A 26,783-nucleotide genomic window follows, 5' to 3' on the forward strand; every position below is an offset into this window, starting at 1 on the left:
GCACGAATTTCAGTAGTACAGTAAATCCTCAATCGCTGTCCAACAACCGTGTTCTGCACAGACGGCTATGGTATAGGGACACTATTTTTTTATGACTGCGTCTACCGCGCCGACCGCGCCGAGACTTCAATAGAAAGCCGAACATAGAGAAGGACAGAATGAACTACAGATCGCGTGGCGGAAGCGTGTCGCCGTCGCCGCGCGCCGGCACAGTTCAAAGAATGTCCCATACGCTGTTCTTCGTTGCGTTCAAAACTTTCATCGTTGATTAAACCACTAAATACAGTTGAGATTGTATCGTGTTTGGTGTTATTTTAATCAGAAAAATGCCAGAAATAAGTTAGTGGAAGTCCCATAAAAAAATAATGAAAATTAAGAAGTTTGAACATCCGATTCATGATGTCAATGTAGTTGTGTTCACACCGATATACCCGAGCCACCGACGAGATACTGTTAAAGACTGCCAGCCTTATGGGAGTTGGCGGGACTCGAATTTTTCGGTATGTCTTACGCCCTCTAGGATATATTTTAGCTCCATCCAGAGAAACAGAAGGCCAACGACGGCATTTTGTCGGTAAAGAAGACCACTGAGGAGATTCTCGTCGCGATGCATCGGTGTGAATGCGAATTATTACGAAACCATATCGATTATTATTAAATGTTACATTCTCCGCCATATTTCAGACGATGTTTTGGCACTATTTTAGCACTATTTAGAATTTTTAGCGATGTGGTATATCAGATCACTGTAACTTTCACGTTATCCCCGCGCCCACTCGCGCCCACTTACTGGTCCGGCGGAATAACACAGGGGCTGGCAGTCTTTAATAGTATCTCGTCGGTGCCCGAGCCGAGATCAATCATCGCCGCCCTGCGGCATTGGCCGCCAGTGGAGTGGGTAGGCACTGGACAGCGATTGCACAGGCGACCCCGTACAGCGATTGAGGATTTACTGTACAACTCAACGACAAGTCAGACGCCCGAAAATTGTCGAAAATTTTTGTATTTACACTAGGAGAGTTCTATTTTCTTAAACTTAATATTTTGCTTAACAAGTACTAGTCGTAATCTGACGACACTGTAGAACCCAGACGTAGACTATCAATGTTATCTTTGGATAGATGGATGAATTCTTTTCCCTTAGGCTCTGTAACAGAAAGAACAAAGTTTAAATTTATTCAATCAACCATCAAACTATAAATCCGAATTAATAGAAAATAGAAAATTTTTTAATCACTCAAGTTGAATGTAAAATCAAAATTCATTTTTAATTAAAATTAAATAAACTTCATTTCAAGATGAACTTATCGCGAGAAATGAAATTATCAATTCATGATAATCAATATGGTTCCGTGACGATTTGCCTTCTCATCGACGATAATCTCCTCAGTGGCCTTCTGCATCGACGAGATCACGTCGATGGCCTTCTGTTTCTTACTCCAGCCAGAATACATCCTAGAGGGCGTAAGCAAACACCGCATTATTCAAATGACACGATCTCCCGATCTCCCTCCCATAAGGCTGACAGTGCTGGATTTCGTCGGTTGCCAGGTAGCACGGTCGGCATCGTAGGATAGTGTCATGGCGCGACAACAATGACAGAAAGTGTGTTCCTCACCGACGAATCCGGTACTAAATTTAATATGTGGGGCGGTTTTCGTTGTAACAAAGGCTTCCTAATAGTGTTCCTGATTCATGTGATCGCCTTTCAATGTTTCATGTGTGAGTGTTCCTCGAGAACCACGTACCTTACGTGTATATCTTCCGTCGAGATCCGAGCGGTTCACGCATGTGAACGCAGTTATGCATGAAACTTGTCATGCGGCGTGCCGCATCTATTGCGCAAGACGCCCGGCATTTTCAAACCTATCGTTCTCTTAACGTGTTCTATTCTTTTCCAGATTATCAGGAACGATTCAGATGGCAGGAGCTGGGGAACAAGATTGAATCGATAATGATCGAGCAACGGGACGCGTACGGATCGTTAAACAGTATTATTAAATGGCTGGAAGGCACTGTACTTAACGGGAATATTGCGCCAGAACTTCCCGACAGACCGACGATCTACGCCATCACACCTACTTTCGCTAGACCCGTGCAAAAAGCTGAGCTCACTAGGTTGTTGCAAACCTTTTTACACGTATCGAACTTCCATTGGATCGTCGTAGAAGATACGGAGATGAAGACGAAATTGGTAACAGTGTTCCTACAGAACAGCGGCTTGATTTATACTCATCTGGCCGCAGCAACACCCCCTTCTTACAAGTTGGGCAGAAACGATCCGAATTGGAAGAAACCGCGAGGCGTCGAGCAACGAAACGCCGCGTTGCGCTGGCTTCGAGAAAATCGGAAAGTAACCGACAAGGGGATTGTATTTTTCGCTGACGACGATAATACGTATTCGACCAAGCTCTTCCGTGAGGTAAGAACATTAACTCTGGAACGATCGGTCCAGTCACGGAAGCGTTACCTAACGCGTGTTGCAGATGGAGAAAATTCAAAAAGTCGGTGTGTGGCCAGTGGGCTTGGTAGGTGGTCTGATGGTCGAGAAACCCATATGCGATAACGTTACGAACAAAGTGGTCGGTTTCAACGCAGCTTGGAAGCCGGATCGTCCATTCCCGTTAGACATGGCCGGGTTTGCAATTAATTTGCGCCTCCTGTTGGAACACAAAGAGGCGATGTTCTCTTACGACGTGGAGGGAGGCTACCAGGAGAGCGAAATCCTCAGACAAATCGTTACGAGGGACGAATTGGAACCTCTAGCGGATTGCTGCACAAAGGTACGGTCGAAAGAATCGTTTATTTAAAAAATTATTAACGTCATCTATGGTGAAATGCTCGACTCCCTAGTTGAGAAACTTATAAGTTCAACCGTACGATGGCACTACGATGCCGTTCTCTTCAAACCTTAGCGCCGTTTCTTTGAAAAATTATCCTTTTGTTTAGTTCCTGACAATTCGTTTCGTTTCTGCACGGTACGTAAGAAGACAAAATGGGTTTAAAAAAAGACAGCGTAGTTCTATTGTAACACGTATAAAATATGTTTGTTATATTCGTTCGAGCACAATATCTTACAGAAAATGTGCTTGTCAACAATAAAGCGAGGGTTTAATGTTCCTTTAGATGATAGGAGTTGAAACATTCTCCTATGTGTAATGGCACTTTACAATGTTTGCACATGTAGGACGTCTCCTTTCGAATTTTGTTTAAATAACAGACTTTACATCTTCGCCGTATTCGTTTCGAATTTCCCGGGATTTTGATCAGCTGGTGTTGTCTCAAATCGCCTGAAAATCTTTGCAACGAGGCGAAACGGGGGGTGCGCGTCGCGGAAGACGTTCCCGATGTAGAGGGGATGATATCGAGGTTAGATTCAAATCTCAACACCGTTTTGTCTTCGATCCAAGCCGTCGCAATACTTTCAAGAAATCCTTTGAACTTGAACCTACTGTTACGGTTAATACTCTGGTAAACCTTGAAGGCGTTGAACAAGCCACAGTTGAATAAGTACAACGCAACCCTTTTCGTCCACTTCCGACTCTTTCTAAAAATTGGGTAACACGCTATGTACCGATCCGCTCGATCCACCCCTTTCATGTGCTGATCGTAATCTATTATGCACTTTGGTTTTTGAATGTGCAAGCCAGTTTTACGATTTACGATCCCAGTATTTATCACGTCCGAGTTATGTATAGTCGAGATCATACGTATGTCTTTCTTTTTATCATTTTTCCACAATTGAATGAGCACCTCTCCTTGTCGTTTGAATCGGGTTTCGAACACATTTAATTTACTCTTTTTTAAACTCGAAGGTAGACCTTTATTTGCTCTTATCGTTCCGCATACTTTAATTTTCTTTAAAAGTAATTGTTTTGCGATTTCGACGCTGTTGTAATAATTATCCATGTAGATGTGATACCACATGTTAGAAATGTTCGACACTAGTCCCGATATCGTACTCTCTAAGCTATTTCTAGTACCGGAATAAATATCAAAATTGCATACGTAGCCTGTACTGGACTCGCATAACATCCTAATAAGAATACCGTACTTTGTTATTTTAAACGGATTGTACGCTTGAAAGCTTTGTCTTCCTCGCCAGGGTATAATGTCCTCCTCTAACAACAATTTTTGCATGGGTTTATAGATTTCGTTAAATTTTTGCTTAAAATGATCTATGATTGTCTGCACTTTAAATAAACGTTCAGCATTGCTGGGCATGCGATCGTTATCAGAAAAATGCAAACAAGATAATATTTGGCGAAATCTATTACGGCTCATGACTTTAGAGAAAATTGGGGTTTCTATGATTGGGTTCGTGGACCAATAATCTATCAGTTTACCTTTTCTTATTAAACCCATTATTATAATTAAACCAAACCATTTCTTTAATTCTGGTACTGTTAGGTCGGTCCACTTCCCAGTACTTTTCGATGTTGCGTATTTCTGTGAGTTTTTCCTATAATATTTATTAGTTTCTGTAACAATTGTATCGAATAGATCATCTGTGAAATATAATCTAGCGACTTGTTCTGCGCTTTCCAAACAAACGGGCAGAACTTTGATACCTGGCGAACCTTCAAAAGGTTCGTTGCGTCTAGGTGAATCGTCGTCGGACCAATCTAATGGATCATCGTCCTTTTCTTCAGAGTCGCTAGATCTTGACTGCATCGGATGCAATCGTTTCCTATTGTTCAACGGTGAATCTTCTAAATCACTGTCACTAAAGGAATCGAAGTCGCTATCGCTTAAAACATCACAGTTTTCATAATTACTTGGAATATCTGACAAACAATCTTCATAATTCTCCCACAGAAATGTTTCCTCTTCATTAGCCATTCTCATCGAGCTCTACACAGTCTGTAACATTTTTATATGATTGGAAATTAAATTTCTACCTAATCCGGTATGCGTATTAAAACATGTGTGAAATTTTCTACTGCGGTGACGTTTAGAGAAACAGAATTTTCGGTTATGTTACCTTTTGAATACAACCGAGAGGATAGTATTATCAATGTCCCGAATAGTGACAATAATCAGAGAGTTGAGAAGTGAAATATATAGCGTCTGTTGCTTACCTATAGACTACCAAACGGAAGTATGAACGATCAAATTCCCGTCTGCTGCGAGTATAGAAAATAAAACTTGGCTAAAAGATTCTTGCAAATACATATATGCAATTATGTAATGCATAAATTCAATTGCAATGTATCGATAACGAAGTAAAATCAAATATTTAACACCTTGAAACGAAACAAATTTTGTTCGCAATGAAGTATATATAGTTGCGATACATATGACGCCATATCGCGTCATAGAACGTTAACGCCTATTATTATGGTTAGCTGGCTTAATGCCATATGGTGTCACCGAATATTAACGTACTAATCAGCATTTCGCATATCCGTATTTAGCGAATAGCTTAGAGATGCAGTAGAAAATAATTTATTACGATAAGAAATAGTTTTTGATAATAAAAACTTAATACGTAATAAAAAATGTAAAATTCTGACGAAGAAAGTAATCTTAGAATTAGCTAAAGGTTACTCTGTTGTCAAAAATTCATCAAAATTTATCTTATTCAACATCATTTGTTGTACATGTGAAATTTTTGGTGGACACATGTAAATGTTTATTAGAATTAGTATGTGGCGCCATGGCACGGTGTAACTGGAGTACTAATTAGCTAAAAACTTGGACATTCGCCGTAGATGTCGCCATATAGCCTTTCCACCGCAAAGTTACAGGCGCAGCGTGAAAATCAAATTTTCGTTTTTGAGACTTGATCTTTTGCAAATGATTACAACTATTAATTTAAAAGAAATTTTAGTAGGAAACGAAATAATAGTTTAAAAATTGTCTTTTTAATTGTTTTTAAAATGAATTTCAGGTATACGTGTGGCACACACGCACGGAGCCGCCTCAGCTGAAAGTCGAACAACTCTTGATAAAGAAAGGCAAACCTTCGAATCTGGGCATCGAAGTTTGACACCGAAATCTACTACAGTTTGCTTACGTCCTTCTGTGATCGTTGCGAGGGCCTTACACACAGTGATAAAGCAGCGTTCGCAAAACCGAACGAAATGAAACAGCGAATTTTGTACGTGCTTTTTATCAGTTGCTCCTGGCCATATACTCTTTCTCACGTCGCGAGAAAAAGCAGTGCCATAAGGCTTATAGCTGCTTATAACTGCATATCCGATAAGTAGGTTCTAGGCTATCCCCTCCATTACCCGTGCAATGTGCCCGGAACATTGATATTATTTCCGAGTTTTTATGCGCCTGTTAGCATACTAAGATGTTCGTTTTGTGCGTTTCTTTTGTGTAATCCTTCATTCTTGATACGAATAAAGCAGACGAATCTCACTGAGGAAGATATACGTGTGAACCGAAGAAGAGACGTGAATCATTGACCTTGAAAATGTTCTTCATCATTTATTAGTCGAGAGTACGTTTCCTTGACGCGTACAGAAAAAGCATACATAAAAAATATGCCTTACACCTACGAACTTTAGTAATACCTCGTAATAATATTTATTTTTGTTTGCTTTCGTATTTTCTTTCCTTGTTCTTTAAATTGGAAGAGATGCGCAGTTAATACTTTTCATGGGAAGCTACTTGGGTTACGGGTTTTTTGGCAACGAATATAAAATAGCTAGATAAAACGTGACCTCTCCGGCTCGAACGGGTCGCGAACGACCCGCCCCGAAGCCTCGAAATACTGGGTGTGACGCACGAGACGAAAAACTCGCCTTTTTGTTTGTTGTTGTTGTTCTTTTTTTTTTGTTTGTTTTTCTCGTCGATATAATATATATTTTCTCGTGTATAATATGTACTCGTTGACTTACAAGCTAATAAGTACTATATATTTGGCAAAACTCTGTGTTTACGGGTACGTAAAAAAGCTACCTGTGCAGACAGTGCGTTCGCAAGCGAGGAGGCGATGCTCTACAACTTTGAATTTCTCGTGTTTCTTTTCTGTATGTGTGTCAGTGTGTGTGTGTCTCTGTGTATATGCTCGTCTGTGTTTTAATTCGTAGGTACTAGGTACACATTGATCTTCTTAAATAAATATACACGCGATCGATTGCTCTTTCGGTCACTCTTCCGTCGCTTCTTTCTTGGTCATCTTCTTCTTCTTCTTCCTTCTTCATCTTCTGCTTTTGCATTTCCATTGCGAACGCACCTTCCGATAATCGCATACAACGTCCTAAACTTACCGAACCCCTTCTTAAACTTATCTCCGATACTTCTCTTAATGATTAGGAAAAACGTTTACAAGCATTTACAAAAACTTATCACATTTTAAACTGCGTTTTTCTCGAAAAGCCATCTTACACATTAGGACAGAACGTGGTATTTTCCCATAGTATCGAATATCGTAATATGTATATTTATATATGTATATGGCAGCTTTCGATTGTTCACTTTGTCGTTTTCCGCGTGTGATCCTCGAACGGAAACGAAGATAAACTCGCGCATCCATCCGAGACAAAGGGGGATGCTTTTTGTGTGTGTGTGCGTGTGTGTGTGTGTGTGTGTGTGTTGGTGTTTGTATGTGCGTGTAACGAACGTTGAATTGTTGCCGCTGCTTCTGATTACGCTATACATACAATATTCAGAGAAACTTTGAAAAATGTTACGCGGTGTACGCCGGCGTGTCGTCAACGCGGCTCATCGTTCTGCAACAACCGTCTCCTCTGAACACTCCCCTAATTTCCGTATCTTACAGTCTTTAGGTATACCTACGCGGTAGTTGCCTTCATGATTCTACCCTGACGACACGACCGGCCAACCGGAATTTCATAGCAAAAGCTGCCCAAATTCTCGGTTCACTTACCTCCTTACCTTACACAGTTAACTAACCGATACATAAAACACTACTGTCAAAAACGTAAAAAGAGAGAGAGAGAGAAACTATTAAACAAACTAACGTACATGAAATGGTTGGGCTGCTCTTGCGCGCGCGGCGCCCCTGGCAAACATTTACATCGCAAAGTGTACAAAATATCACGATTCAAAATGATCACACGGACAGAAGAACAGGGAGTACACTTTTCGCTGGAGGAACGCAACTAATCACGCTAACCGCGCAGGAATGACACATGGCCGGGGTACAGTGATAAAACAACGCTGCTGTCAGTCGAAATTTTCCCGTGTCTTACGGCAGGCAAGAACAAAACTGTCATTTCCGTCCGAATCATCGTCAAGGAAACACGAGCCGAAGTCGACATGGTTTCGATCGTCGGCGATGACCCGTTCGTCTTCGTGAACATTTCGCGCTTAAATGAATCAGTCTTTGAAAGCAAGGTCGCGCGAAATCGAACGATAGTCAAATGAAATGTATGTGGACCGTACAACATGGCTCCCGATCGAGTAAACGTCGAGGAGTGGCCGAGGAGTCGAGGGGAATATAACCTTCGAAAGAATATATACAGAGATCGAGGGTTCGCCAGAAATATATGGCGGAACCCCGTTTAGAGAGTGCGCGCGTGTTCCTCTCGTCCCGTTCCCGTTTCGCGTGAAACGAGTCCCGAGACCGGGAAACGTAGTCCTTTTGTTCATTTTCCTTACCGTCGTGTGCTGTGCGCACGACAACACAGTCCTACCCAGCGTACTAGACTGCGATTAACTAGAGAGGGTGCCTCGAAGCAGTGATCACTAATTACCGACCAGCTTCTACAATACCAATTTCGCGATAAATTTTGTACATTCTTCCTCCTCGTGTAAGCGATCTATCTAGGCTCCACCTTGCAATACTCGCTAAAGTTACAAATTACATCGAGATAGAGCTCCTCTTTGCGCTAGGGGGGACGACGACTTACGCAAGCGGGTACCCAACGTACTCGCCGTCGCGTAGATCGTCGCGTCGTTTCGATACCTGTGTTCCGTTTTGCTCTGGCGATTACATTGACGAAAGAGAGGGATGGGGTCGGGGGTGGGGGTAGAGGATGGAAAGTGATGAAGAGAGGGAGAGAGAGCGGGAGAGGGAGGATTTGCTATCGTTTTTTAAGGCTTTCCTTACCGTCGCGAAACAGCCGTGTAACTAACCGGGTGATCCGACGAATCCTGCCGAAGAGTAAGGTTTTCTTGTCGCGCCCTCGGAGCCAGGACACGACCAGAATGTACGCGGTTTTTTTGAAGCAGTCGAACCCGATCCCTTGCGCTGTTCTACCGTGCTCGATCGAGGGACGAAGTCGCGCTGGTTCGAATTTCCCGCCGTGTTGCGCGCTTCACGGGGATTCCCGGGAGAGATCTTGGCGCGAAACGCGTTCGAAACTTGTTCCGAACGTGAAATTACGGATACGACGGCCAGCGTACTTCGTCACAGTCTGGGAGCCGTTTCGTATCGATTCGAGAACACTTTTTTGACCAGAAACAGCGTTTCTACGGTTACGACTTACAATCTAGTACGCCGGAAAAATATCTAGACGGTCGAGTCCTTGCCGACGAAGCCGGTCTTCGAGACGGATCTTTTCCCGTCGAAGGTGATCGAGGTCTCTCGGCGCAGGCCCGTGTCGATGATCGGTGTGATCTTCTTCTCCTCCTTCAACGGCTCCTTCTCGTCTCTAAAACGTTTGAATCGTCGGCTTGATTAATCGGGCAATAATGGGCGTATCGCCGCAGTATCGTTACGGATATACTTTCTATTACTGGGCAGAAAAGAGCATGTCGACGGATGCGGCGCGTGGTGCAACATCGAATAATATGCATCAGGCATGCCATCACTCGTTAGTATCGTGTGGTTACGGTTCGCGGTGCGGCGCGACGGATCGCTAAATGCTCGCGAACATCAAGAAAATCGGATTACTGCGAATCTTTCCAGGATCCGAGCAATAAAAATGACTTTGAAAAAAATTCAGAGGATCGAATGGTTATTCTGACTTCCAGATTGCGATTCCATCGAACGAACGTTGCTAATTTAGGGAGCTACGAGCATTTAGCGAGTCCCCGCAGCGCTCAATTTCTCTCTCGTCGCGAATTTTCAAGGCAACGATCGTCGCGAAATGTCAGCAACTTTCGGAATACATTCATAGGAGAGAGACAAGGCGAGTGTCGGAATTTCTCAGATCGATATTTACACGGAAGTATATCGCGTTCCTTTCGTTTCAGGTCCCTTCCGAAGTATGGGAGGATGAATCACCTACGTCCATGATCGACGAATTCGAACGGGATAGGGTAAATTAGAGCGTGTTGGTGAGTGTGCTACGTAGTTAACGAGCAATTAATATCACTTCAGAGTGTTGATATCTCATGCAGCATAGCCAAAGCACGGGCGGATAATGGGCGACAGTTTTATGCAGAGCCTCGCGTGGAGAGAGCATAGTGAACGGACAAGCGGTAAATGAAACATAATCGGATGCGACATTCGTTCACCCACCGAGTCGTCGTACTCGTGGGAGAAAATGGTTGGCGGTGGTAGGGCCGTTGCCTTTAACTCGGATAACAAAAGGATTGGGTACCAGGGACGTGGATAAACAAGAACTCTGTCATGCTCTAACCCTGCTTTATCGACGACTCCGTTCCCATAGCCGCCATTTTGGAACGTATGGTGTCGACGCATGCATGGCACATCGAGATTCTAATCGTGTAATTCAAAGCAGACGGGGTAGCAATCGGCGCACACACAATTTTTCAGAAATTAGTTTCTTTTCCAGATAGAAATTAACACTTGAAACATAGGAGACTAATTAGTCTAATATTTTAGTACTACTGGGTATGCTATGAACACACTCCGTAAGTCGGGTCGTTATCCCATGGTCATTTGTAATGTAAGATAGTAAGAATTACGCTTCCCACGTATAAACTTTATAATATAAAAAAACGACACGACTTAAGGGCGGACCCAACGATATCGTAAAATATTACAAATGCATCGTGTTTTATATTACTTTGCGCTATTCTACCGACACTATTGCATTCACTGGATCCGTAGACGCAATTCAATTCTATCGGACGTCTGCTATTTGTAGTTTCAATCTGTCCGTGTCAAATAAAATATCGGACCGAGGGTAGCGTGGGTTTTCGTAATATAATAACGACGGTAAAAATATATAAACGTGACCTCGATCTGCCAATGCTTTCGTCCAGCACCGCGCTTCCGATATTCTAGGATATTTAGCGTGGGATCAGAGAAAAGGAGGCAAATCATACGAAAAAAGGGAGAAGAAGTGAGAAGAAAGAAAGAGGGGGGTGGGAGGAAGAAAAGTGTGAGAGCATTAAATAAAAAATCTCATGCGAAGTAGAAAGCCGTGTCAGAGCCCCTTCGAGAGGGGCCATGCGTCTTACTGATTTCACTTATGTATCTCTCTTACATGGCAGTGTGTTTGACCAATCTAATGGTATTTTTTCCACTACCCGAGTCTTGGATGGCCGTGACCCCGGCGACATTGGCCATTTTTTGGTCGCAATACGGCAATGGAAACCGCCAACCGTAAAGACTACCGGTAAAGAAAAAAAAAAGAGAAAGATGCGAGAGGGTCAAAGTGTCTCCTAATGGCGGGCTAGATTCTAACCGGTTAATCGGACCATTTAACATCGGGGACACAACGCTACTCGGTTGTCTTTTTTTTTCGTTTTTCATTCTCTTTTCCCCTCGGTTTTCGGTTTTTCCCCACCGAACGAACGGTTTCTTTCGAACAAAAACGCCCGGAAATATCGGAGACGCCGGGAGACGCCCGCCCGGTTCCGATTTATCGAGTGTCCATTAACCTCGGGGTTATAAAGGCTCCTTTATGAATGCCGTCGGCTATTAAATCCTCTACGAGAGTACAAATTGATGGAAATGTGACTTCATTACCATCAGACTATATTACACGGACGAAAAATCACGCGAGCGACGCGTTACGAAATAATCAAATTATTTACTCGATTCAAAATATCTTCGAATAATATTTTATGACAGATTTTCTACGATATTTGTACATACAACTGAATCGTCAGGTTGTTTTTAATTACCTGTAATACTATTTTGTAGCAGAAAAATTTTGGTTTTGCACACAGATCCGCCACTAATGGACTATCGAGTGGTCGAGTCCGTGTTTCGCGGAGACAGAAATCGATTCGCGAAACCGGAACCGGGTTTTCGCGGAGGCTCGTCGGTAAATTAGCTGTGTGTTCACGTTCTAAGCTAATTGTCGTGTTAGTCACGGTGATCGCGGATTCTTTCAACGGCCGGGGAGTGAAAGAACAGAGACCAAAACGAAGTTCCATGATGGGGAGCTAGGTTCGATGACACGGTAATGTAGCGCCAGACTTGCCAAAAGCACAATGTAGAGTAGATGTAATGTATACAAAGGAGAGTCGAGAGTAAAATTGTCTAGATACCGAGAGGATGTAATGTGTGAGAATATCAACGTGTGTGCGTGTGTGTCTGTTCGAACGAATCTGATCGAAACGAGTCTCACCTGCCGAGTTTCGCGTCTTCTTCGTCCACTGGTTTCCGGCGAGATCGTTCGCAAACGTAGTATATAATTCCTGCAACAGAGACGCGTGTGCCAAATGAAAATCGATGCAGAAATAATTGCATTTAAAAATATTCAAGGGAAAGAAAGGCTGCCGGTCGCGCGCTAATCGGCGATCGTAATTATTTCGCGTGACCGTGTCGCGTAAGTCCGCGCGCGCGCAACAATTTCGCGCAAAGTCACATATGCGGCCGGCGATAAATCCGCGTTGCAATTTCACGAATTTATGCTGCGCAATTCCAGATAAGTTCGCGCTAGACCCCGAAGTGAATACGCGATGCGGTTTTAGATAAACCCGCGTTGAAACGCCCGCTAAATTCGTTTTGCAATTTCGAATGGGTATTACACATGGATATTTCGTGTGGATTTATTTGGAAATTTCGAGTGCGCGTTGCACTTTCGAGTAAATTATTGCAGGCCGAGCTCGCGCGAGATAAACGTTGCGCGACAGTCGATTTATTTACGGGCAGATTTATTTTCGTAGGATTCCTTACCTGTCTTGTGGGCGCAACAGCAGATAATGTCGATCACGATGATGATAATGAAGAGTACCGCGATCACGATACCGATTATGGCTGCGCTCGATATCAGCGGACCTTGGTGGTGGACCACGGTCGTGTCTATACCTTGAAGAAGGAAAACGGTGCGTCAGAAAATCGCCGTGGCTCGGAAACGCGTGTTGCAATCCGTTAGTGCAAAAGCAGTACCGAACGATGCTTGGTGATGCTGGTCGATCGTCATCGTTACGAACGACCAAAACGTACTGGTAGGTTTCTTTCGTGTACAACAAAAATTTATAGTCAATTTGATTCTTTTAGTAGAAAGTGCGCAACACTGCTTCATTTTATAGCGAGCATAGACTCAAATTTCTATCAACTTTTTGCGAAACGAATGCGCAGTTTGCTGATCAAGCATTCGCACGCTTCTACGGAACTAATTGGCTAACACCTTATGTCCTGAAGGCACTACAAACTATACCATTTCCATAGAAATGCTGCAACAAACTAAATACGCTTATTCTTTTCTCAAGTTTTCAGTTTGCGTACGCTAATTTCAGATATAGCGTGTGCATTCATGACTGTAAAAGATATTCGAAAAAAAGAAACAAAATTCTAGATAGAAATGGCAATGTAACAGAAAAATGAAACGATCCAGGAACATAAGGAGTCGAAGCTGGTTCCGGGGGGTTCATCACCAAACACGTTACGCGGACGATTAATTTTAGTCTCCTGAAAAGAAACAAGATCGGCGGGGGGTTCTGGGGATGTGCCAAAAATCCGTTTTTATCAAAGCGTAGACACGGAAGGAACCAAAACAAAAACAAAAAAAAAATATAAGAGAGACCAAACAAGCCAAACCGAGTTACCAATTATATGAACGGAAACTAGGACGAGAGAAAACAATGAGAAAATAGAGAAAAAAAGGTGAAAAATTCGTCTATAGTCTTAAGAAGCGTTATAACGATGAAGCATGTAAGTGGTTAAAGGTGACATACCAAAAAAGGAGAGACAACGAACAACGCAGAGATAGAAAAACATAAAACCAATGAAAGTAGTTGATGGTGGTGTGCACAGTAACCAAGCGCGCGAACACAGTGAACGGAAGCGCGACAGAAGAGCATCGTTATTTCTTTCGCACTATTCTGTCGTTTCGCGGATAGTAAAGGGTTGTGCTGAGAAGCTCAAGGAAGGGGGAAGAAAGCTCATTCGCTACCTTTCTCTCCCGTATGTTAGTCTCTACGCATCACTAATCTAAATGTGCTACCTCCACATAGAAAGCCTTTCCACTGATTGCCTTTTACTCGCTCTCTTTCTTTCTTTCTTTCTCTCCCTCACTCTCCCTCATTCTCTCTCTCGCTCGCTCTCTCTCTCCTCCTCTCTCGCACGATCGCTCGCACGCTCGCTCGCTCATTTTGCTTGAAGTCAACAGGGACTACTACGATATGTATACTTAGCAGAATTGTATGATACACATTACACCGGCCGTTCTCCTCTGATGTGCTGAGCATATTTACCGTTTCGTTTGGAGCATCTCGCAATCCTGTTTCTATACTTTTCGCTTTCTTTGTTTTGTCTTGCCTGTCGAGACAGGTGAGAGCGGAAAATGAACGAGACGGCCGAAAAAGAAACCATCTCAAATTGATCCCTCCGTTCTCATCGGAACACGAACCCTTAACGCGCGTTTTTCCAAATTTCTGATCTACGGTTGCCAGCAGATGTCCCGCAGCATCTGAACTCTCGGATAACGGTTGGATTCTCGAGAAACGTAAAATATTAACTATTAACGATCGTCTAACAGGCGCAGCAGAACTGGTGGTACGGAGATGTCGGAGATCTTGTCCAGCTAAGTTCAATCGTATTTCCCAATTACTAGACGTCACGCTGACTTCGAGTTTCGTATTTTTCACGCGGAATTATTCATTGTCCGCGTTCCATTTTTTTTCTGCGTCGAAATCACCCCTCGTTTTTACCTTTTACTTTATCCGCGCGAAATCTCTCTGTTTCTGGATTTCACATTTTTCAGGCGCAGTTGCCGCCTCCCATTTTCGCTTTTCACGTTTCCCACGTTGAACCACCCCCTTTTCGCTGTCCACGCCTTTCCACCAGTTCGGCTTCTGCCTGATACGTTCGTGAAAATTGGTTACAATGTTCTTTGTTTCAAACATCTGCTGTGTTTTAGTCCGGACTCGCAAACGATCCGCTCGTGTTGACTCAACCGTAGACACAATTTTCCTTTCTGGCCTTTGTTTTCGCAAGACCATCGGGTTATCGCGTTTCTACGCGTATCCGAGTGATCGGAATATTAAAGGTTCTTTTGGAGTGAATTCGCGCGGATCGCGTGAAGTTAAGGGATCGAGGCACTCTCGAAACAAATGGGAAAACCGTGAATCATACATAGAGGCAGCGGTGATCTCCCTCGATCGCGGATACACAATTTGATGGTGGCTTCTCCGCCGGCGGTTTCAATTGGTCTGGTATTCCTTAAACACTCACATATACATATATATATATTTCCGTACTGATATTTACAATGTGTCCCCGCAATGGCGGGCCGAAGAAAACTGCACGTTCACCCTCGTTAAATACGAATCGTTAGGCACTAAGGCTAGCACATAGTCCTTGCACGCGTGTAAATTGTCGTCTTTCCCTATTTATATATAATAATAAGATCTATCTACCTCTCTATATATATATATACGTTTGTACATATACGTGTATATTTGTATACAGATATAAGTGTTGCTCGAGTATACTCCACCGGACATTACGCGCACGTCTTCGGCCACGGTCCTAGCAACGCGAAAACGTGCTCCGTTCCGTTAGAAATGAAAAATTACACGCAATGTTCCACCGTTCCGCCCTTCTCTCGGGTCGTGCAATTTTGCTCGAGAAATCGCTACAACACGTTCTACCACCTCGAGATATCACACACGAAACTTCTACGGACCTCGAACAGAAAGATGATACTTCCGCTAACTCGCAAACGTGAGACTACACCATTTTGTCCAATCGATGACACGACTTCTATCATTCCAACGTCCAAAATTCTATCGATTCTATGAATTACAAGTGTAAGGTCAAATGTTCACACTCAGTGAAAATAAATCTTCTACTGATCCGCACACGTGAAACTACGACTTCTACCACTCCAATACGTAAAAATCAAATCGGTGCCACTTGAAAGTGTTAAAATCGAATTTCTACTGCTTCAAAGTCCAAGATAAAATTCTTACCGAAAGGAAAGGTCTATAGTTGGAAGTGTAGGAAGTCTTTACCAGTCCATAATTTCGCTTCTTAATTCCAGGCCGCCATTTTTACGGTGTCCGAGAGACGCCTCGTTCGGATAATACGTTCCCCGTCGTTCTAATTGGGGCGGAACGAGCGAGGAGAGTCTCCGGGACAATTATGCGCGGAATAACCATAGCCGTGGAGCTATAAGTTTCCCGAACAACCGTGGAACATTGCGCGGATCGTATACACGTGGCTCTCTAGCCGAGGGTTACGTTCGTATTCGAATTCCGTTCTCGTCGCGTCGCGGATTGTCGGATACACACGACGACGACAACGACGGTGCACATTGGATAAAAATGGAGAAATAATATAAGAAGCTTTAATAAACGTCGACGACGGAACGCTCTCGGAGGAAAAGGGAACTGTGTGCGTCTCTCTCCACGATGGCTGCAATTGGCAGGATCGTGTCTCCGTTATTATCGTCATTATTGTACGCTGTTACGTGGTCAGGCGGCGACGTTACTGCTCCGGGAAAATGTCTCTTTTCGTTGGAGGAAAGAATTGAAAAATATCATTGGTGCGGAAAAACCGGGCGCAGAGAGAGGGAGAGAGAGAGAAAGTCGAAAGAAGAGAGTAGAAAATGGAAACGACCGCGAGCAGTGCTACATATGTATAACGAATATCAAGAAACGATTCTCCGGGCGCGGCAGGAATCGTGCATAATTAGGGAACGGCCGGTGAAAGAGTCGCTTTTTAGCTTTTAGTGGGAATAACTAGCCCGGGAAAAATGTACTCGGACCATTAATGTTCGAAGCCGTTTCGTTTCTCGCTTTTAATCCCGTCATTTTCACCGTTCGCTCCGCCCCGCCGCTTTTTCGCCACGAAAGGACCGCGCGAAATTATTTATCCGAGAAACTTCCTCGCGAAAAAGCGCCGCGAAATCGCGCTTCGCCGGTTCTGGTGACACAGGGATTCATTGGGCCACGGTGAATTGCCAGGAATAAAGATACCGAGTCGACGTTCGCGGAAGGAAACAGACCGTTCCGATTGATTCATTCTCCTGCGGTCGATTCGCCCGGTTATTCGGGGCACAGGTGAAACAAAGAACGTTAATTTCGGAATCGAGAATGGACACTGGAAATAATTCCACTCGAGAACGCGCCTCTTGAAGCCGGCGCTAAATTATTTTCTTGGCGCCACGAGTTTTTGTTGCTGCGCTGCGCTGCAGCAGACCAGTTGAATTATAGAAAAATGGATCGCGATAAATCTTAAAGAGCACCGAGCCGTTTCTGTGGAATTTATAGGGAAATTGAAATCGAACTGCGAACGTTATTTAACGCGTTGACTGCCGTGACACTCTGTATTTCGGTGATGGAAGCGGTTCTTCGGAATCGAGTATTATAAATAGACATCGATGAAGACAGAGCGAAGAGTTAAATTAGTCATTTTCAACTTGAGAAGTTCGATTGAAAATAAGTGGGAGCTCGTTGTTTATTTAGGCAGAAGGGATTTCTCGCGCACGCCACGAATTCAGGAAGACGCTGCTCGAACCACGATTGCGTTATCTTGCATTCTCTGTATGCACCGGCTAGAGAATTCGCGGTGAATGCCACGTGCCCCCCTCGAAAATAGATCCAGGGTCCTCGACATTGCACTTGTGTGCACTTCATATCGCGGATGCCGCGCTCTTTCGCTCCTCCTCGTTAGGCTTGCTTGGCTTTGCGCTGGAACACAGCGTCCTCTATTTATAACGGGGCCTCTGTTTCGAAATGGAGATGGTTCCTCGAACGAGTTCACAGTCACGTGCTTCATTCCACGTTGGATGAAAGCACCCGCACAGAGATTGTACTTGGAACTTTTCGTACATGAACGAACAAACATTTCGATGGCTTGTCGATGCTCGCGCGAAATTTTCAGACAGCAATATGTCGGAGAAAAATTTAGACAACACTGGGGAGAACTTCGAGCCAATGCTTAGATTCGACCTAATTTATAACGCACAGTCGATTAGCTGCTTTCTGAAGGAAATGATAAACATCAATTTGAAAAGTCGAATTGAAGCAAATGAATGTAGACCACGGTAAAGGAATTCCAGACATCGTTTCCCATCAGTATCGCCGGGATTATTCCGACGAAATAATTCACGATCTCCATTTGCAAAATGGAGGGAACAGGACCCGCGATCAAGATACAATCACGCCCGTGCTTTCTTCCATGAATAACAAATTTCAGGAGAGTCCTCTGCGAATCTACGCGCGAGAGAGACAGACGTAGACGAGCGTCTCATGAGCAGATCTCGTGCTGGCGTACAACAGAGATCCGCATTGGGTTGTCCCGCTGTTCGTATCCTAGAAATCCGTAAGTAATTCTGAAGCAAGTTCTCCGGGCGGCAGCTTTCATCCAAGAGTTCATGTTCGGGGACTGTAGGCTCGGAAGAACACAGAGCAGAGCACAGCGAAGATCGCGCGCCTCTTGAGCAGCTCATTTGCATCTTCCTCGGAATTATCTCGTCGGCGCCGGTTCCCGATCTCCCGACCCAAGCAGTTTCGCGGCAGCCTCCGTTTTAAGTTGCAAAATTGCATCCTCCGTGAAAGAGCGCGGGTCAAAGAGACGCTACGGGGGTGAGAACAGAGTCTCGCTATTACAAGTCCCAGCCGACGCGACGAGGCCTCCAGAGTCAATGCCAGAGAATTGATCACTTTTCAAACATTATACAGGGTATTTCACCTAACTTGACCACCTTGAATATCTTTGTCGTTTTTCAAGATATGTCAAATGTCTGAAGGACACAGTTGAATGGTAAAATGGGGCTCATACGATACCAAAAAAATTGTTGTTTTTATGTAATTTTTTTTAGAGATATGGAGGTCACCTTCATTTTTTTAAATGGAATGAGGTATTTTATACCGGGAGCCCATTAACGGGGTGTTCTGTTTTTTCAGGCCGTTTTACCACGAATTTTTCATAAAGATTATTTAACATACCGCATTCAGATTTGGTACACATATTCCGTGATACTTGAGGTACACGTGAGATCTTTTTTGAGTATTGAATATTCTCTCGAAATTTCAAGTCAAATGGCCAACTAGAACTTGAGATCTTAAAACATTATGGAATAATGTTCGGTAACTAAAGTGTTAATCTACCAGGGTTAGCCGAAACAACAAACTTGAATCGTGTCGCATCTTCCTCGGAATTATCTCGTCGACGCCCGTCCCCGATCTCCTGACCGAGGCAGTTTCGCGGCAGCCACCGTTTTAAGTTGCAAAATTGCATCCCCCGCGAAAGAGCGCGGGTCAAAGAGACTCTCCAGGGGTGGCAAGGGAGGAGAAGCTCCCGTCGCGCAGGAGTCTCGCTATTATAAGTTCCAGGCGATGGTACCGAGGCCTCGAGAGTTTTAATTGCGTTAGAGGCGAACCATTATCCCGGAGTTCCAGCGATTAATCTCGAAATCTGCTCTCCTCTGCACCGCCAGCCCCTCAGCCGAACGAGAGGGGTTGAAAGGCCAATGTAAACCTGCCCGGCAGAATAAACAGGACACCTGTTCAGGGACATCCGTTGTAAATCGAGCGAGTCGCATACCGGAATCCGATCATCCTCTCTCGTTCAGAATCTTTGATTTACGGAACACTGGATTGTTCGTCCGACTCGAATAGCCGCCATATTGGAACACCGGCGATGACACTGCCACCGAGTGTCCCACTCGAGGATGACCGAGTGTCGCGTTGATGAAAACGGGATGGTCGACTTTTTAATGTGACCGATTTGTTTGCCGGTCTTTCGAAACGGTGTGGAGTGCTTTGTGATTTTTTTTAGTTCGTTTGTCTCTTTTCTTGCTGTGCGGGATTTTTGTAAAGCGATTGGAAATACGGTTTCCCGTTCGATATGATTTTTCAAATTGCAAACAAAAGACAATATTGAGTAAATGAAATACAGAGCAGTGAAGGCATCGAAAGAAAGACTTCTTGGATCTTTGAAGCGTTAAAAGATGCTTAACATTTGCCAGGGATAGTACACGCTGAATCACCGAATTCCCTCAACGGGCGCAAAATCACAAATGGGAAGTATCGGTTTGAACCCCGTGCTAGTTCCCATGTTAACCAGAGATCTTGACACCGTTCGAAAGCTACTTGGAGGACACATTATCCTGTGAAATCGAGCATCCCGTGTGCATCAACGAATCGCACCGTAAAATGGCACCGGTGCGAACACGGTCGGTTACGTCGCGAGAACACGGAAATGGCGAGTCGCAGAGTCCCCGGATCCCTGTCTCTGCATAACGTCTCTGGATCCGCGAACACGAATAAAAAAGGAGAGAGGCGGGGGCGAGGGTGGGAAGGAAGATACGGGGATGGGGATCGGCGAGCAATTGCGAGCGTCGATTCTCATCCGAAAGCGATTTAACTTCGGCGAAATTACATTAGGACACGCTTGAATCGAATTCCGTTCTAACGGAGTCCCGTGGACGTTGCAGACGTGCTACAAATTAAGAGGACTCTGTCGGACGCGGGGGTAGCCGACGGAAGGGGCGAGAGGATCCTGCTAGGTTCGTTCCCTCTTGATTTCGCAGCGAAGTTCTCGTTCGCGGAGGCTCATAGATCGATTTCGAAAAGAAAAGGGTAGTGGGAGAGGCTCGAGGAGTAGGAACGATTCCCGGTTTCCGAAACCATTGTCTCGCGTCGCGTCGCCGCGCGCCGTGCCGGTGCGAAACGCTTCACGCGCCGACGAACACATGCTTCTCGCCAAAAGCAGCCTCGAAGGAAACGTTTCTCTCTTCCCGTTACTCTCTCTCTCTCTCTCCTCTCTATTTTAGATCCTTGTACCGGAAGTGGAGGTCCGTGGAGACGGGGCGAGTCACGCGATTGCGGGTCTGGATCCTCTAAAACCGGAGGGGAATAATGGAGGATGATTGAACGGTGCAAACCCACCCGACTCGCTGCTTCCACGACGAACCCTTTCGAGAAACGTCCATGTACTTTTGTTTAGCTGGTTTTCTTTCTTGCTCGATGCAGCTGAAAGCGATACTCTTTCGGTCGATCGGAGACGTTCTAAATTGCTTTTCTTGGCACGAATTGCAAAATGCGGTATCGGGGAACGACAGCTTGGAGCCGTCTCGGGTTATTGATTTCGTTAACGGGAAATATTAATTTAAGACAGTGGAATATTTATTGGACCACTTAGTGCGCAAGCTGCCCATTAAATCGAGGAGTCTGTGACCTAGAAAATACCGTCGGCGAAGCATTAACATTTTATCCGATGGTTCCGAGATCGACGAAATTAGTTTCGTTGCACCGTTCAGTTTTCGAATGGAATTGAATTTTGTCGTTCCGCGGTTGATAATTGAATGACTCGCCCCTCGGTAAATCCGACAAGCCTCGAAATCGTGAAAACGCGCTGGCCTTTAAAGATCAGGCTGATGCGGATCCAGGGAACGCGCACGGAATCCACCGGGAAGTTGGCGCAATTCCGTGGTTCCGTGGAACAGAAGGTTCATTGAAAACTGCTCAAAGGATCGAGCACGGGCTACAAACTACGTTTGTGCTCGAGGAAGTCCCTTGACGTCGAACGAGGCTTCAACTTTCGGAAGTTCTATGTGAAGTTAGGGTTTCGGATCCGACTTTGTTCTTAGGGCGGAATTGAGTGCCGGAACTGCGAGCACCGAAATTCGAGGATCCGAGAGTGCCGGCGGAGCTACGGGACCGAATCGGTTTTCGCGTTATCGGTGTCTTATAAATCCCCAATTAACAATGGACAGTCCCCTTTCAACTGTCGTACCATCCTCCGAGAGAAATTGTTATAAGGAGAATTAGTAACGTGTGCAGAGATTTTCTTAGAGACGTTCACGAGAGCGCAATGTTCCCTCGTTACGTGCTACCCAATCGGGCCAGCGCGTCAAACGCGTCGAGAGCTTGTGTTTCGTAAATTCTTTTGGAACAGAGAGGATCGGGTCAGACCTTCGTCGAGGTGACACGTAACGACGGAATACTGCGGAAGCGTTTCTGAACTTGTTCCAACAAAGATTTATTTGTCAATAATTACAAACGCAACGTCGAAGTGCTGGACGTGATTTCGCATACCTTAAATAATCCTTCCTCGTGTTTCGCGAAGATTCTCTTAAATACTTCCCTAGCTTGTATACCTAGATCGCTCGAAACGAAAGATTCTCCTCACCTCTTCCCAGAACCACGGAACTGCTTCGTTTCTCGTAGCTGAGATTCTTTGACCGCGCGCCTCCGATTCCGAACACGATTTCCTCAACATACGAGCGAAGTTACGAGATTCCCTGGTTTATTGACTCGTATAATACACGCCGGTACATCTCTCCCGGTGGTCGCGAACGAATCGCTGTCGATCGCACACCGCGTTCCAGCCCTGCATCGCCACGACTGCTTGTCGGTACACACGAAATGCAACCGTTCGTTTACGTTTACATGAATCTAAAACGCGAGACTAGGCGAACGTTCGATACTTCACGGCCATCAACTTCCACCGCAGCCAACTCTTCCCGAAGATTTGTCGAAACTGCGTACGCCACTTTTATTTGCTCGCCGATTCGGGCGAGTCTTGCGAGAATTTCCCGGGGCTCGATCGACTCTACGATTTTCAAGTCGCGCTTACTCTACAGCGAAAATCAAGTTTCTGCAGATAGAAGACGTTTCTTTTTGTTCCCGCCGTCAATCGAACATTTCATGTCGATTTTAACGCGGATCTTTATGCAAATAATTTTCAGAGATTTTCTACTCGAATAAAGGAGTTTTATCCATTCATTTCAATTTTTAGTGCATCGAACGCAATTTTAGAAACGCGCTTATTCGAAAGTTGAAGTAAACATGTCTAACAAGTGTAAACAGTTCTAACAAAGTCGATTTTCTCGAAAACTTTCTTTTGTTTTATTTTCTGATGTAGAATCAGCCCGTACTATCAACCTTTTGCGTCTGAAAAGTCTAATAACGTTTTACGAACACCTTCGGAAGAGTACAGCCACCCGCGCGCGCGACGAGTAAAAGAAGCCCTCGATAAAAAAAATCGGTCCAGAAAAACAAATCGATGAGATTAGTGTTTGACTTGTCCATGGAAATCCGCGTTTGCACTTGATATACTTGTCGTCGTTTATCGAACGTCCGCGCGGCCTCTTACTTACAATTTACAATGCACACTCTAGAACACTCGGACTCGGGCCACCTTTACACACAGATCACGGAATCCTCCGGGCACGTGAGAGAAAAATAAAGAACGGAAGAAACAGACAAAAGGTACGTTCGATGGAATGGAAGTGTCGCCGACGGTGAACACAGGCGAACGTGTGTCGCTAATCCAAAAAACTAAAAATAGATTCGTATAGAAACAGAGAAAGAGGTGGGGGTGGGAGTGGATATCGGGGGTCGGGCGTTCGGATAGAACGGAAAAATAAAACTGAAACGATACAAGCGCATGCCATGCGGTATAATCTAACATCTAAGAACCCAGGCAAGTGAGTAAGACGCGAGGGATCTAGGTGCGACGACCCCGTCTCGAGTTCTCAACGGTGACTCTTGTGTCCGTGGCCGATCGATAGCCGAGTTAGGCTAAAAGACGAACAACCATAACCCCGTCCCGATATATCTTCCACGTTCCCCGTCGCACAGGTGTGTTACACCTGTGCGTTCGGGGCCGTCGACACCTCGAAACTCGTCGCCCGGTCTCGTACGGAGCACCTATCGTCGTCTCATACACGGTCCATCAACGATTATACAAAAAAGGGAACGTTTAATACTAATGGTAATGACGATACGATGTACAATAGGTGGTCAGTAACACGCTAACAATTACAGTAAAAAGTACAGCAGCTATTTTACGCAATAATCGTAATCATAGTGATGATGGTGATATGATGATGATGATAATAATAATAATAATAATAATAATAATCAATAATAATGATGATCGATAATAAATCGTAATCATAGCGAATAACATTAAAACTAAAATCCGAAATCGTTAATCAGATAAATTGTAATCAGAACACACATCATGCGCACTAAAACACGTACGGTCCAGTAGCTAATCAAGCAGGACTAAATCTGATGACTCAGTTGGTGAGTTGGTTTCGCTCCCAGGAAATTAATAACACGTTTGTACGCAAGAGGAGAGAAATTATCGTATGCAAATCGGCTGCGGAAATGAACCCAAATTATCATAATAACTATAATAATAAGAATAATATTAATCAGAGTAATCATAAGAGTAATCGAAAGGAAAGACTAACAACTAATGTATGGTTAAGATCGGCGTGTTCCCGTTCCCGCGGATGCCTTCAGGTCTCGCTTCTACTATTTCGCGGGTCCCGTCGCGTCTCTTAAATCCCCTGCACAAGCTTGAACATGTTGGAATTTGTGCATCGATACCTAAATTCCGCTATGCATGTTGCAACCTATGCAATCTATTTTATACTCGTTGAAATTATTAAAAGAAAGATTACTTCTCACTAGGGATGGGATCAAGTTCAATATGTACTCACGAATCCGAGTCAATTTCAATAACCAAGTTTCATTTCATGAGTTTCGATTACTACTTAAAAGCAACAATGTTTCCATGATTATACTTGAAAAGTATTCATTTTATACAAACTGATATCGAACCTCGGTATAAGTACTTACAAGTTTCGAAAAGATACTTTTAAGTATTTCGATGTTGAAAGGAATCGAATCTTTCACAAGTAGTACTCGAATCTTGGAAATCAGAACTGCATACATAGTAGGTTTTAAGCACTTTCTTGATTAAATTCGTAACTATTTAAGAATAATATTGTATTTCCGATAGATTATGAAAATTATACTTATACATGTTGAATTAAATTATGCATTACAGGACAATATAATTGATTTTAAAGGTAAACAAAATAATGATTAGAAAAATCAGAGAATTTCCGGTGGGATATTCATAAAAGTTTCGAATCTGTTCGACCAAGATTCGAATATACTTGCAAGTATTATTTCCGTTTACCAAAGTATGTACTTGGAAAAGGTTTGAAACTGTCTGGCATAGGTTCGAGTATACTTAGGAGTACTATTTCTGTTTTTCGAAGTACTTATAGAGAGTTCGAATTCAATCAATCGAAGTTCGAGCCTGTTTGCAAGGTACTTGATCCCATCCCTACTTCTCACAATTGACTTGGAATATTTTTCAAGACTTTTTAATAATTAACATACTTCCTACTGTTGATTATCGGTATTGAAAAACAAATGACATATCGCAACAAAATGAATTACAATATGCAACTTGCAATGCTCAGACCGGAAGTAACGCACGTATCGCGACACCTAAATACCGATGCATACATTAGAACACGTTCGAACGTGTCCAGGGGGTTTTACATCGAATCGATTGTCCCCGAGCGAGCGGAAACGGTCTCTTCGCGTTGGACACGAGTTAGCGCGCGCGTTGCTTTAAGTATCTGCAGTTCTTTGGCTAGAAAATGAAAAAAAACGTGTGTGTCGCGAACCGGGACTCGACTCGATTTGATTCAATTCGATTCGACTCGACTCGTGCGTGCGGCCGAAAAACAAACGTAAACGTGTCGCTAGACCCACAGAGTTCAGCCTCAAAAAACAGTGTTAGGCCGTTATCGACAAAAACGGGTTTTTTCGCGTTGGTGTTCCGCTTTGAACACATACACGCGTACGCGGGGGCCTAGTTTTCCCCGTTGTCCGACGGATTCGTTTCGATTTTTCGATGTTTGTATTTGCGGGGCTCTTCGTTGTACGAAAAATGTTTTAAAACCTCCGCTAAATCTACTACCCCCGTTCGTTGTGTCAACCTCCCTCTGGAAATGTTTGATCCACGATCGAAGGAAATTTGCTATTGTCGGAGCAGAATTTAGCGACGACCAGGGAGACACGGAAGATTCATCGCTTTGCAACATTACTAATTTCATGTTCTGCTGTTTGGCGGATTATTTGAACCAATGTCTAGATTCGATCGAATTTAAATCGAATTAATTTACATTATTAACGTGGACTTCGGTCTATCGATAAGTATGTAAATAATGCTTCTCTACAAATTTTCTCCATAAACTTCCAAGAAGTCTTTAGTCAGCGTGGGGAAAACATCATAGGGCAAGAAGTTAGAAGAATATTGTACATTTCGGAACAACGATCTAAATTCTGTACACCGTCCAGAAAAATTTGTACATTAACATGTTACGAGCTATGCTGTATCGAAATGGGTGCGCGAACAAGAACGAAAATTCTGCGTATATTTTTTCGAATTATTCCCGTAACAATTCTATGGAATCGTTTCTCCCGTACTCCCTAGAAACGACACATCGATCTACCGGCTCTGAACCATCGAAACTAAATTTATATCTACGCTTCGTCGACGCAAAACATTATAACAAAATTAACGATCCAACTGACTGAATTGCCACCGGGAATAAAAACTTTACAAAACCATCATAGAAAAAATACAACACTATCCGAAATAATCGATCACAAAAACAAAACTCCTGTCGCAAGCTAGCGATAACGTGCAGCTACGTCCGAAGAACGAACCAAAAAACAATCGGGGAGAAATGTGTTTGAACCGCTGCAGAATCCTGCTCCGACCA

General features: G+C 43.9%; 2 protein-coding genes across 6 annotated transcripts in view; one reads left to right on the top strand and one right to left on the bottom strand.

The window, feature by feature from the left end:
• Positions 1-1,513: 1,513 nt before the first annotated feature.
• On the top strand, positions 1,514-26,625 carry Glcat-i (Glucuronyltransferase I). Its single transcript, XM_076425303.1, has 4 exons — positions 1,514-1,722; positions 1,902-2,422; positions 2,487-2,783; positions 5,894-26,625. The coding sequence occupies exons 1-4, from the start codon at positions 1,596-1,598 to the stop codon at positions 5,990-5,992; spliced, it is 1,044 nt and encodes a 347-aa protein (XP_076281418.1). The 5' UTR covers positions 1,514-1,595; the 3' UTR covers positions 5,993-26,625.
• Positions 6,413-26,783, bottom strand: part of Fas2 (neural cell adhesion molecule fasciclin 2) — a 136,916-nt gene continuing 116,545 nt past the window's right edge. For 4 of the 5 annotated variants that reach the window (XM_076425294.1, XM_076425296.1, XM_076425292.1 and 1 more), the window contains 4 exons: positions 12,962-13,093; positions 12,411-12,480; positions 11,319-11,444; positions 6,413-9,572 (listed from right to left, as the gene is read on the bottom strand). In XM_076425294.1, the coding sequence (XP_076281409.1) occupies positions 9,431-9,572; positions 11,319-11,444; positions 12,411-12,480; positions 12,962-13,093 (470 nt within the window). In that variant the 3' untranslated portion in view covers positions 6,413-9,430. The remainder of the gene's footprint in view (positions 9,573-11,318; positions 11,445-12,410; positions 12,481-12,961; positions 13,094-26,783) is intronic. The other variant, XM_076425295.1, reaches the window with a different exon arrangement.

This window comes from Lasioglossum baleicum, chromosome 6, assembly GCF_051020765.1.
Source record: "Lasioglossum baleicum chromosome 6, iyLasBale1, whole genome shotgun sequence".
NCBI classification, from domain to species: domain Eukaryota; kingdom Metazoa; phylum Arthropoda; class Insecta; order Hymenoptera; family Halictidae; genus Lasioglossum; species Lasioglossum baleicum.

What these genes read in the sequence shown, in the direction of transcription:
- Glcat-i (XM_076425303.1), top strand. Translation starts at nt 1,596, where the DNA reads ATGACAGAAAGTGTGTTCCTCACCGACGAATCCGGTACTAAATTTAAT. An exon ending in CGCCTTTCAATGTTTCATGT is followed by an intron (nt 1,723 to 1,901) that starts GTGAGTGTTCCT and finishes ATTCTTTTCCAG; the next exon opens with ATTATCAGGAACGATTCAGA. An exon ending in TAGCGGATTGCTGCACAAAG is followed by an intron (nt 2,784 to 5,893) that starts GTACGGTCGAAA and finishes AATGAATTTCAG; the next exon opens with GTATACGTGTGGCACACACG.